General features: G+C 31.4%; 1 protein-coding gene across 1 annotated transcript; it reads right to left on the reverse strand.

Moving 5' to 3' along the window:
• Positions 1 to 1237: 1237 nt before the first annotated feature.
• On the reverse strand, positions 1238 to 6368 carry LOTGIDRAFT_216859 (hypothetical protein; the record flags this gene model as incomplete). The annotated part of the gene is made up of 9 exons (XM_009058682.1): positions 1238 to 1667; positions 2140 to 2247; positions 2666 to 2755; positions 3205 to 3327; positions 3797 to 3945; positions 4207 to 4340; positions 4975 to 5132; positions 5841 to 5932; positions 6221 to 6368. The coding sequence occupies 9 exons, from the start codon at positions 6366 to 6368 to the stop codon at positions 1608 to 1610; spliced, it is 1062 nt and encodes a 353-aa protein (XP_009056930.1). The 3' UTR covers positions 1238 to 1607.
• Positions 6369 to 13857: the final 7489 nt, after the last annotated feature.

Genomic DNA, 13857 nt, shown 5'->3' on the forward strand with positions numbered 1-13857 from the left:
CCTTTAGCAACGGTAGATATTATTCACATGTGATATTGATAATACACTACCATTGCTAAAGGAAGAAGGATACACTTCATGCCAATTTCTCCCCCTTGCAAATGATACAGTTCTGACAAATACTTCAGAGGAACATTAAATTGAATCAACATTGGTTCCCAACTTTTTGCACTCCTACTACTCCCTTAACCTTATACATTAGATGTATATCCTTGTAACCTTGAAAACAAGGGGAACCAAAAGGTTAAATCATCCGATCACATTGCTGTCGATAGTGTGAAAACATAGAAAAAAAAAATAGAAATTTTAATGCATTCTGCTAAAGAATTTAATTTACCAAAAATAAGTTTATGACACTATTGCAAATTAGATACCAATCTCTGTGTTAGTTGCCATAGCAACATATAGTTGATCTATTTGATGAATAATACTTTAGTTTCAGAAAAAGGAATTATTTTAGCTAAGGTAATCAGTAATAGTGTTCACAGCTCACTGTCTTAATTTGAGCCTTCAAATCCATGTGTATCCAGAATTAGCCACGTTTGAAAATTATAATGATGACTTGTCTTTCTAGATACTCTGCAGATATAGATTTAGTAATTCCTAGTTCGAGGTATTTTTGAAGGATTTATGCGATATCCGTACATTTCTAATACTTCTGGAAACTATTTACATATATTCAAGGCCCAAATCAACCTGAAAATGGCCTCTATGCAGAAAATAGTTTTAATGATATTGAATAACCAATTCCTTATGAATTTTACTTTCAAAAATATCACAGATCTAAAAAATATATCAGAATAGCTTACAGTTTTAAAACTTTGCAACAAATGACTTGAATACACATGAAATGAAACGGGTTCTTTCATGTCATTTCAATGACTAACTTAAAGATGGGTTGCCTTATTTTCATTAATGAAAATGCTTATACTTATATGAATAGAAAGTAAAGGTGTTCTAATGACTTGGAAAAATACCAGTTTGTCTCACATGTCCATAATAAATTCATAATAAACATGAATTAGAAGAGAATTACCAGCAGAATTCTATAGAGTGAGCGATCAAGAAAGGTCAAAAAGTCTTTTTTTGTTTAATATCCAGACTGTACATACATGGAATTGGTTAAAATTCTTAATTATATGCAATAAGAACACAAAGATATGATTAAGAATACATGATAATTCACTAGAAACACCAATTAATCAAATCGTTTGCTTAATGAAAAATACGCCAAGTTAAAAGAAGATATATTTTATTATTGTTTATGATTTGTATAATAAGTATAAATTAAGAGTTAATTACAATAAAAATATATATATTTAACAAATGGACGGACAATATATATAAAATCTAATATCTATGTTGAAAAGATTCAAAAGAGGTTTAAATTTCTAAACTTTCTATGTGTATTGGAGACAGATTCTATTTTCTATAGCTTTTCCTCTTCCCTATGATTCCTGCTATTTGAAAATTTACACATATTGATTTGAATATCTTAAAAATTGAAAATAAAGGTATATGTCTAAAATAGGACACATATGATTTTTTTATATAACTATAATCTCTATGTTGTAACCAGGGTGGAATGATAACAATGCTTGCGTAAGTTATTCACATTTAACAGACCATTCTGATCTATCATCTTCTGGCAATAAATGCATAGCAACCTGAAATTACATAGAAACAGAATGATAATCTAAAGATTTAAAGAATATTGAACATATCTGGGGACCTCCTAAACATAACCGTGGGTTTTAAAATCTACAAATTCCATTGAAATTGAAACCTTGTCTTTTAGGTATTAGGGGGTGTGACATTGAAACGAAATGCATTTCCCTCCTAGAAATTCCAACCAAAAAAAGGTTTGATTTTGACTGAAAATTGCCCTTTGTACAAACAAATTTTGAAGACGTGTGCTCATGCTTATATTTTTAACAACGCAAAGACATTCTATGACTAAGGCTAGGCTATTTTGAGGCTACTATTTCAGTTCTTGAAATGATGAGAAAAAATCAAAAAAAAATTTTTATTCTGCTCATAATAGCTTTTTGGCACTCATTGGGTTAGTGATTATCAATGTGGCTTCTTGTTAAAGAGTATTTATATCTGAGATAAATCAGGATATAATAACCAACTTACCACAGATGAATGACCTGGTATTGTTACAGTAGTTTCTAATGATGACTGATCACTAATACAATTTTTACTAGAACTACAATCAACTGTTACTTTTACTGTAGATCGTGACTGCAATAAGAAATAGCAATATAATAGATACACTTTGGTACATTATTAAAATCTGTGAATGGGAGTGGTCATCTGTATACAGGCTTATCTTGATTGACATATCAAGCCAACCTTTAGAACATTCTGAATCATCTTTACAATGTCAAGGTATTAGGCAATTTTCCTGCAACATGAAAGTTAATATATGCAAATTTGATTCATGAGCAAATGCAGCCAATCAGAGCGCTGATTAATGTGCAATCATATTATTTTTTAGCCTATTTGTCAAGGGATTTAATTAGAAAAGTGTCTAATGATGTCAAGGTATTGACATGGTAATATATATCAACAATTTTTCAATGCACAACTTTGAACAGTATCTACAGTATCTTTATACAAATGATTTTTATTATTTCAATTTATCATTATTGTAACAAACCTTATTTTCAGCTACTATAGTTGCTCTTCCATCACCTATATAAGTATATAGCGTTACATCTTTCTTATCTTTACTTTGACTGCTTTCACCCTAAAAAATAAAATTACTTTACTGTATAATTAGAAATTTTTTTACGAAGAAGAAACCAATCTGTCGATTGAGGCTTTCACCTACTGTATATTTTTGATTATCTTCCCTTTTGGGTCCTCTTTAGCATTCTTCCACTTAGACATAGCTGATATTATACCATTTTAAGTAGTTATAATTCCCTTGAAGCTAAATCTGTATTAACTTCCAATGTAAGCTTAATTGTAGGGGAATTGTATGACTGATTTTCACTCTAAAAAGTGATACAGATAGTTGCAAAAATAAAGACGACTTCATTGCGAAATTACCTAAAAAATAAACTACAAAAATAATTCCTTTAGCTAAATGGCTGAGAGTTGTATTCGAAATTTATGATCGCTATTTACAACCATACACAACTGGCAATCCCTATGGTGTAGGGGCCTCTTGAACAAAACAGAAACTTGTTTTACCTTAGCAATGACTGATTCAACAAGGGCCTCCTGTAGATTATCACCAACTCTTTCTAATCCTGAGACTTTAAAGTCAGCATCATCACATTCATCAGTATACACATCAATTCTATATGGACAAGCCTGAAAATATAGTTTTCTACTTAAATTTTCTATATTTTTAAGAGATGCCACAGTAACTCGACAAGTTTATTGCTTTCTCCCTGACCTGAATGTCTAGGAATCAATACCAACATAGTTCAATATAATATCATCAGATTTTCGACCTGGTTTCCCCCCGTCAGTTGTGAAGGTCAAAGGGGCTGAAAAGCATCTAGTCGTTCAGATGGGACAATAAACTGAGATCCTGGAGAAATTTTCCTCAATGGAGCTTTGCCCATCTTCATTAGCCCAATTAGGTGCAAAGTTCTAGGATGTAAAATTTTTTTATAAATTTTTCAAATTTGTGGATCCATTTCTGATCTCAAGTGATTGAATTTATACAAACATCGGTCCTGCACAAAAATCAATGCTTAAAAAAAATCCGAAATTACAAACTCAAGACCTAGGTTGGCTTTTGTAGTGAAAATATTTTTAAAAATACCATCATCACCTGTTCTAGTTGAAGACTCTTATTAAATCCTAAACTGGTCAACGTTACCCATAAGTCATCAGTTTCACCATTATTATCTTCTGCTTCCATTTCATTCAAACGTATAAATCCTTTCTTTGTTATTTCTCCATCTCTTAATTCAACATTTTCTAAAAAAAAAAAAGAAAAAAAAAAAATACAACTCACTCTTGCCTTTAAATGTCATGAAAGTCACCTTCCAGAACAAAAATCTGACACCTTGTTCGTCTGCAGTTAAAGATTGAGCTCTATAGCTCTGACACATGTACTTAGGAAAGTTTTACTCCCATCAGTATGGATCTATTTGCTCATACAACTCAAGCCCTATATTTCAAAGTTAACCAACATTTCAAAAGCCATCTGTCCTGATGAGGATCAAGCTAGGTGCCTACCTTCTACAACATTCCATTCATCATCAGCAACTTCTTCTCCACTGGTACGTAGATTAAATAAATTGAACTCTTCTCTTGATAATAAATCATTACCATCTAAATCACTCATTTGAAATGCATCTTCTAAAGCTTTTCTGAAAAAGGAAAAGGTTACCTTAAAGAATTTAAAATCTAAAATTTTTATGTGTATCAGAGATGCTGCTAACATCAATTTGCATCATTCCAATTTTTAATCAGACATCTGTGGTTTCTGTAATTCCTCTACAACTAGTGGTTTGATGATGTCACTAATCGCCAAATATGTTTTATCACATTAGACTGAGTTAAGGATTCATACACAATATCTGATATCATTTTATGGCAACACAATTAAGCCACAATACGAGAAATAGTTCTTAGTAAAACCCCAATAACTCAGATCTGACTGAAGGCAAGCTTAGTAGAAACTCTAAAACACTCTAGGAAACTCTCTAGGGGATATCTTTTTTTTTCATATTTGGTGTATCTTAAAGTTAAATGCCCCTGTTCTTAATCATTTTTTTTTCAAACCATGCTGATTTGTGACTCATTTATGAATTCAAATGGTCTCTAATTCTTAATTCTACCTATTCTAAATAATCACTTGAATGATTTTCTTAATTTTTTGGATTTATTGGATAAAAACAGGGATTCCGTTGTATTCTTAGAACACCAGGTAAGACTGCTGATATACTAGTACTCATCAAGTTTGAGAATTCCTCAAAATTAATCTCCAAATTAATATCTTACCTAAAGGCTTTAGTAATAACAACTTGATTATCTCTTGTAACATTAACTAATTGTGCTTCTTCTTGTCGTCTATGCGATTTAGGTTTTAAACGACAACCAGTTGTAAAAGGCATGATGGTATATTTACCAGCATCTAAATCACATCTTACACCATATTTCTAAAATACAATATTCATCTTGAAAGTCATTAGAAATATCATTCTTTAAACATTTTCAATACCTAATAGTCATACCATTTATATTTTATATATCTTAAGATACTGGTATATAATTATTTTTTGGACAAAATGTTACAAAAAAAGATTCAGATTCTCTATTATATATCTAAGTATGGTCCAGCAGGCTGGTGCAGTTGCATGGTATGCCTACTCTTCTAGACACCTGATAGCACTATTCATTTTGAAATACCTTTTTATTTATGATTGATTGAAATACTTCTTCATTTGAAAAGTTCATAGATAAAAATACATTGCAAAACTGATATTTTGGATTCCAGGTTTTGTTTTGTGGTTTCGGATTATTGATGGCAGACTACTGATCAATAATCTATTAATAATTGAAATAATTAAATTGAATACTAAATCAAAAAAATGCCATAATTCTTAACCTCATTGGTTATTTTTGCATCATTGAAGTATATTCTTGCTTTGATGGGTTATTGTGGGTATGTTATGTGCTGAAGGGAAACTATGTGGAAGATATTACTACTTCACAATGGAGAAAATGTTACTTTTACATATAATAAATTTAATTATTGAAATTATAAATTCCTAGCCATGATAATTGATTATTTCAATCATTTTACCCAGTCCTAGTTCAGATTGTTAGTACTTTGGTTTTTGCTATTTTTATTAGTATTGACTTACCCCTTTAACATCTCGTTGTTCACTAAATGTAACAAGTTTTCTGTTTTTTAAAATAAATAGTGCAGTATCAACAGGATAATGTGATGATGAGGCTGTAACAAAAGATCCCAAAAACATAAGAAACTAACTTCTGAAGAAACATTAGATTTGACACAACATATAAGATACATTCAAAATTTTCCTATCAATTTTCTTCTCTGCCATTTTGAATTCTGTCTACTATTTTTTCAGCACATATGTTCTTAAATGTGCAGAACTCACCAATCAAGCGTCCCTATTTCTACTGAACCTATCATACTGAACCTAACCTACTGAACCTAACCTTATATCCTATATAGATAGATAGGTTAATATACTTTTATTATAAATCATATACCAACCTGAATCACCTATCTTAATAGGTTGTATAGTTATCCAGACGTTCGATGCTTCTGGTAATGTTAAAGTATATTTATGACTTATCATTCCGTCGTCAGCATCATTAAAGAAACAACCTTTACTTTCACTGTGGGTCCATTCCTTTAACATTAAATCAATAGTCTTAATTTTGGTAGAATTTCAAAATAATTTTGATGTTTCCCAAAATTAACTGTTTGAACACTGAGTGTAAATGAAAACATAGGTTTGCGGCAAACCTCGCAAGCGAATACGCCCACCAGCAGCTTGATCAAGTCTTTATTAAAGAGCTAAATGTGAACTGTACAAACTCTATATCGTAGCCTGTAGAGTGAGCATGAGCCAAAAAAGTGAAAAAACGCGATATCAGTTTTATGCGATATCTCTCAAGATAATCATCGGATCATCACCAAATTCAATAGTGCACATCTTTATAATGATATTGACACACATACAAAAGAATCTATAGAGAATTGTAGCCTGTAGAGTGAGCACGAGGTAAATGTGAACGGACGAACCAACAGGGGCAACCACAATATACGCCCATACTTACGTGTGGGCATATAAAAAACCTAATCAGTATTAGTGTTCACAGCTCACTGTCAAAATTTGAAACTTCAAATCCATGTGTGTCCAGAATTATCTGTATTTGAATGTTAAAATAACAACTTGTCAACTTAAGATACAGAAAAGAAATAAATAGGAATAGTGAGTAAAGTAGTTTTCTGAAGGAATTATGTGATTTTCGTAAATTTTTAGTACTTCTGAAAACTATTTATATATATTCAAGACTAAAATCAATCCCCAAAAATGTAACACCTGTCCCTTTAAGGTATAGGACAAAGTTTGTGATACCTTGACTATTGAGAAGATGACTTACCCTAAGATTTCTTGGCTCTGGTAATTTACTAGATCTTGCAGCAGGAACAGGTTTGGAATCTCTACGAACTCTTGGTGATGCTCGTGGATATTCATCTGGAAAAAAAAACCGATCATCCAATTTCTAAAAATTGACAACTTTATTGTTTTGGAAAAAAGATCAGAAAATAACCATCAACTTATGAAAACTTTAACATCATAGAACTCAAGTTGCTTAACAATTTCTTGCCTAAAAACAAAATGTGATAAAGTCTCAAAATAATACAACAATACATGTTATTTATCTTGTGTTAAGGGTTAAATGAAACAATCAAACTATGTTTAGTGGTTAAAAGCACAGCCATATAATTATCAGGAATAAAGCATTGGGATTTATCAAAGGTGCCCAAGCCCTCTTAACACCTAATCTATGATCCATCCCCTATTTTTATCCTTACTGTCTTTGCAAGTTCTTCGGTTATTTTTATGAAAATTGAAATATCAGCCACAAAATAGTTATTTTGGTATTCGAATGACTTTGTGTTGATAGTTGTATAAATTTTGTGGAAGTTTACATTAAAAGAAATATACTTCTCTCTCAATTTTTTACCAAAAATTTTGTCTTAAAATTGTCCTCTATAAAAACAAAGTCCAAAATGGTAATGTGTGCTTATGTTTATATTTTCATCAACACAAAGACATTATATGGGTGACCGCTTGAAACCTCATATATGCCATATTTTAGGATTTTTTTTTGTACCGTTTGTAGTTTGTAAAAGCACGGACCTTGTGATCAAAACCTTGATACGTGTACAAATAGAACTATATTCCACTTCTCAAACATATTTGATATACCAACAACCTTGCGGCAAAGCATTGCATTTGACATAAGCCAATGAGCATAGCTATAGATGGCTATTAAAAAATTGCTGACTTTGCAGACCTCTAGTGACATGATTATATCCTACTGGAATCAAAAGGTTAGAAGCTGTCCTTATTGGCATATTAGTACCCAGTGTCATATCAACTGCCAAGTACACACAGCAGAGAGAGTATAGAATTTAGTTGGATTTAGTAATTGTAATGATACATAATTATATACTACTATAAAGATAAAATAACCTCTGATAAGTTACTATTAGTGATAAAACTGATGTAAGAATAATAATTGAGATTTGAAGATAGCTGACTTTCTGACAGCACAATCTCTTGGTCAAGAGTTTAAATTTAGCTGTCTGAATTAAGTACATTTTAAAAGGCCAATGCCAGCTTCACACATGACATTTGAGCCATCCAAATACTCTAGTTTCAAGATGCTTCAAAAAGCTTTTTAAATTCTGATTCCTTGGACAGAATGATAGCAGCCGTTGTTAAAGTTTTTTTTAAATATATCTCCATGACAAAATATCTTAGAAACAGTGATATTACGGTCACGATTGGAATTACTTAAAGATGGTTTTCCTTATTTTTTAGTGTCAAATTAAGCAAACTTTTTGATTAATTGGTGTTTCTAATGAATTGTCACTTATTCTTAATCATATCATTATGTTCTTATTGCATATAATTAAGAGTCTAAACCAATCAAGAATGTCCCTGTATGTACAGTCTGGATAAACCAAAATAGACTTTTTGACCTTTCTTCATCGGTCACTCATTGGAATTCTGTTGGTAATTCTCCTCTAATTTAGCTAATTATGAATTAATTATGGACATGTGAGACAACTGGTATTTTTTCAAGTCATTAGAACACCTCTACCGTCTATTCATATTAGTATTAGCATTGTCATTTTCATAAATGAAAATAAGGGAACCCATCTTTAATTAGTCAGTTAGTATAGTAGTTGGTTGTTATGTTTAAAATATATTACACTTCTTGTCTTTTAAAGACTATTTCTATAATTCTATGTAAAAATCTAAAACCGTTCTCAATGAATGCTTGCCTTTGTACACTATACCAAATTAATAGCTGTCCCATACTTTAAAGTTTTATTCAAATGTCAACGAATTCTCCATTAAAGGAAGTGTTTTGACAAAATCGAATTGAATTGGACTGAATATTTCATGCCTGATTAAGATCAGTTTCATATTTGACCAAATGATAAAACTTAGCAAAATCTGTTGACGCTCGCTTCTGTAGGTTCTTTGATTTTAATTATACCCCTTTCGCACTGAAAAAGTAATTCGGTTCTATCCAGTTCTATCCGAATAACTTCCGGTTGCTTTGCACTGGCAAAAAAACTTATTCGGTTATAACCAGAAGTTATCCAGATAGAAAAATCTACCTCAAGAGGTGGATTTCGTCTGGATACGATTCAGATAAGTGGCAGTGCGAAACCAAACAAGAAGTTATCCGGATAAGTTTATCACGTGGGGTGTCACGTGTATAAGTACTTCAAAATGGCTCCTGTTGGCGGGGACGTTATAATGATATTTGATTAATAAAGTACACGAATTGTCTTGGAAAAGAATGAATATATATCGGAAGAGGAAACAGAAAATGCTTTTGTTTTTATTTTCATATTTTTTATTTATAAACAAGGAATTTCAGTCCCGTCAACTGTGGGTGCAACCTAGGTCGAAATGGTGGATGAGAGCTGGCATTATTAATCTGAACGAGTTGGCAATAGTTGAAAAATTATGTTTATTCCTCTTCATGCCATCTAATTCATCTTGAATTTTAGTGTCGCCCCAGACAGCGAGCATGCAGCGAATTTCGTCATTGTTCCAATTATAATTGCCAGCGTCCATATTTGTTTTTAATGTTTTGTCACGTGACATGTGTTAATAAAAATAAAAAGTTATCCAGATAACTTGACTCGGCAGTGCGAAAGCGGCTATCCAGATAGGATTGCAGTGCGAAAGCAACCCGAACCGAACTGAATCGGATTTTTCTATTCGGTTATAACCGAATTCAATAATTCAGTTGTGCAGTGCGAAAGGGGTATTAGATAATGACATGTCCAGGCAAACATCTTTATAGTTATTTCACAACAGAAAGAAAGCATGCAAATAAAAATCAAAATAAAACCAAAAATTGAAATTAAGAAAATGATCAGTACCAACACTAATAAGAGACTGGCGTGAACCAGATATACCATTAGCATTTTCTGAAATTTAAACAAAACAAAATTCAAATTGAACATAACTAAATGAAAAAAATCAAAATACACATAAGAAGGCAAATCTATCACGACTGACACATTCAGAATTCAACGAAATTTTGAAAAAAAATTAAATGAAAAACTTAATTGATATATAGCAGAAAAATCAAAATAAAGCAAGCATTGAGGTAAATGCCAGCAGCATTCTTAGCTATAATTCATAATCTTACCAAAGTCCAAGGAAATTTGTAGCATCTTTTCTGCATGCAAAGATGCACAATAATTGAACTTATTTGTCTGCATCAAGGGAATTAACCCAGAAAACCATTGAAAGAAATTCTAGAAAATCAATCTGATTACAGTTTTCTGAAATTTCAGCAATAAGCATGAACATTCAAGTTTTTTTTAATATCTGATGATGTTACTTTCTATTGTAAGAATTGTCCAATGAAATATTTTCACATTTTCATGAGCAAAAACTTTACAAAATCCTCAAATATGACAAAATATAACGAAGACTCTAACAAATCCATAGTTTTTTAATCTGACAAAAAAAGAAGATTTACTTTAAATGGACATGTAGGCCATTTTTTTGACCAATCCTACTTTAGTCTCAGAAACTGGAATTTTTAGCTGAGCTAGTCAGTAATAGTGTTCACATCTCACTATCGAAATTTGAGCCTTCAAATCCATGTGTGTCAAGAATTATCTGTGTTTTAATATACTCTGTGATAAATAGAAAAGACATATTTAAAAATAGTGAGTAACATTCCTAGTTTAAAGTATTTTTGAAGGAATTATGCCATTTTCGTACATTTCCAGTACTTCTGAAGTCTATTTACATATTTTCAAGACTAACATTAACCCCCCAAAATGGCACACCTGCCCCTTTAAATCAGGCACAAGTTTCATTAAAATCTGACCAAAGCTGTAGCATTTACTACAAAAAGTTGGAGTAAAAGTCATTGAAAACTGAATTCCCATAACCACAAAACACCAAAAATCATATAAAACACAGCATGCAAATATTAGATACAAATTAATACCAAATTAAATAACACCACAATTCATTTTCAAAGGGATACAATCCTATAAAATAATACACAGGAAGTCTGAGAAACTCTGACCCAAACTATGGAATCCTAGGTTTCGCATCTTCACAAAGTCAAGCTATTACAAACTGGGTCTTATACCTTGACTGCAAGTCACCTTTCTTATATCACAGAAATTGTATATGACAGGATTTGATTGGATTGTACACAAGCATTTAATAAACTTTGATTATACAGCAGTCAAATTGTTTAAGTCTTTCTGTCAAAGGCTCTGATTGGCTATATTAACCAGCGTACAATCCAATCAAATAGTTGCCTTTACAAACTTCCAGGATATAAGAAAGGTAATTGTAGTCGAGGTATAAGAAAAACTACGTTATAGCTTGACTTTGTGAAGATGAGTTTTCTGTATCCCCAGATTGTTCCAAAATGCATGTAAATGTTGGACAGTGACACATCACAGTTGATGCTGAATGTTTTTAGAACTATTTACCAGACTGATGAACTGACAATGTTTTTATGCAAAATTAACCCTTTGAACACTGAATGTCAAAGAATAAATAGTACACTTAGATTCTGGCAAGGTACAGATTAATTTTTCATATTTCGGAGTATATGATAATCCAGATCGGCAAAATTGAGATCTGTCAGAAAAGTATAAAATTTCAAAATAAATATTTAGAGGATTGTATCCCTTTATGGTGACAAACAAAAAATTATTTCTAAATAACCATGCAATTATTGTACTTCAAACAATTAAACACTTGAGTTATAGGATTAAACTGGAAATATGTAATATTCTATAAGCAGTAGGACTTTTTGTTGAAAATTTGCGAAAAATCTTTCCTTATTATTCTAGACGTCCCAGGTATGGGAAAATTATGCCAATGTTTGGCCAAGGACTAGCTGTAGAAAGTTGCTATCCTTTTTGTTTCTTTCTATCTTTCTTCCTTAATTCCGATACCCACAGATGCCAGGATCGAACCTCAGACCATCAGGTTAGCAAGAAAGCATTTAACTGTATGACCTTAAGCATGCAACACAATGAAGTGTACAATAAAGAAAATTTTTCAAGGAACACCTCAATTCTGATTATCGACTGCAGTCTGATTAAGGCTCTTATTACACCAAACATTACCACATGAACGCTACTGGCAAGGGTGAACTGGGTTGACAAATTTTACCAGAAGCCTACTATCTGGACCTATATTAACCATTTAAAATATTCCAGTGAATTAATTTGGCAAGTTAACAAGTGAGTTAAGTTAAGCAGAATACAACCAAGCCATTCCACACCAGAAAAACATAATAAACCTACGCATGATATTAGATCTATTGGATCTCAGAGATAATAGTGATCCTCTATGATTGTTATTTGGTTGTTGATCTGAATCATCAATATTGACATCATGATCCTCTTCATCTATATAATATTTTCATAAATGTTTAGAACAATACAGCAGAGCAACATAATTACAGGCAATGTACATAAGTTTTATTAGAAATTGTTTGTGGTCTGAATCAAAATGGCTACTGTAAGCAAACCTTAAAGATGGGTTTTCTTATTTATATTTATGACAATGAAATTGCAGATACTTATATGAATAGAAAGTAGAGGTGTTCTAATAACTTGGTAAAATACCAGTTTGTCTCACATGTCCATAATTAATTCATAATTAGATAAATTAGAACAGATTTATCAGCAGAATTCCAATGAGTGACCGATCAAGAAAGGTCAAAAAGTTTATTTTTTGTTCATCCAAACTGTATATACATAGACATTTATGATTGGTTGAAACTCTTAATTATATACAATAAGAACATAATGATATGATAAAGAATAGATGATAATTCCTTAGAAACACCAATTAATCACAAAGATTGCTTAATTTGACACTAAAAAATAAGGAAAACCATCTTTAATATCTAGGGCCTTATTCTTAAAAGCTTAAATCCCTTAAAATCAGTTGTAAGTTAAAATTTTGACTTAAGTTAAGCTAAGTGGTATTCTCTAAACCTATTTACAACGTGATTTTAACTTTAAACGATTTTAACTTAAAACACCATTTACCCTGTTTTAAACTAAAATCGAAACAAAATGGCGGCCAAACAAGTGATGATCCTTTTACAAATATTACATATGTTCACAAATTAATAAGATTTGGATGTAGTTTTGGTGTTTAGGAATTGGCCTTAATTGTGCCTATCATTAATATAATAGTCTGGGTCAAGAAATTGACTTCTAAAAAGGGAAATGGGGAGCTGTATAGGAGATAGTCTCGGCCTAGTTGACAAGGCATAGATATTTCGACAAAAGATCTAAAAACATTTTTATTTCATTCTTTTTTATTAAGAACTCAATATAAATTATAAAGATAACATGAGAGTAGCTTACTAACAGAAATGATGAAGAAAAAAATCTGTCACAGATCTCCAGTCTTTAAAATTTAATGTTGTAGCTCTTTGTATCCTAAAAGGTATGATTGAAGCGGAGATGCTTTAGTTTGCAGTACGATTAACACTGTTTTATCATTTTTCACGATTTATGATCATTCTATAAATTGTTTTTAATTTGTTGCTATAGGCTTCGGCTTTTATTTGGTAACTAGG

Source organism: Lottia gigantea, assembly GCF_000327385.1.
Source record: "Lottia gigantea unplaced genomic scaffold LOTGIsca_35, whole genome shotgun sequence".
NCBI classification, from domain to species: Eukaryota; Metazoa; Mollusca; class Gastropoda; family Lottiidae; genus Lottia; species Lottia gigantea.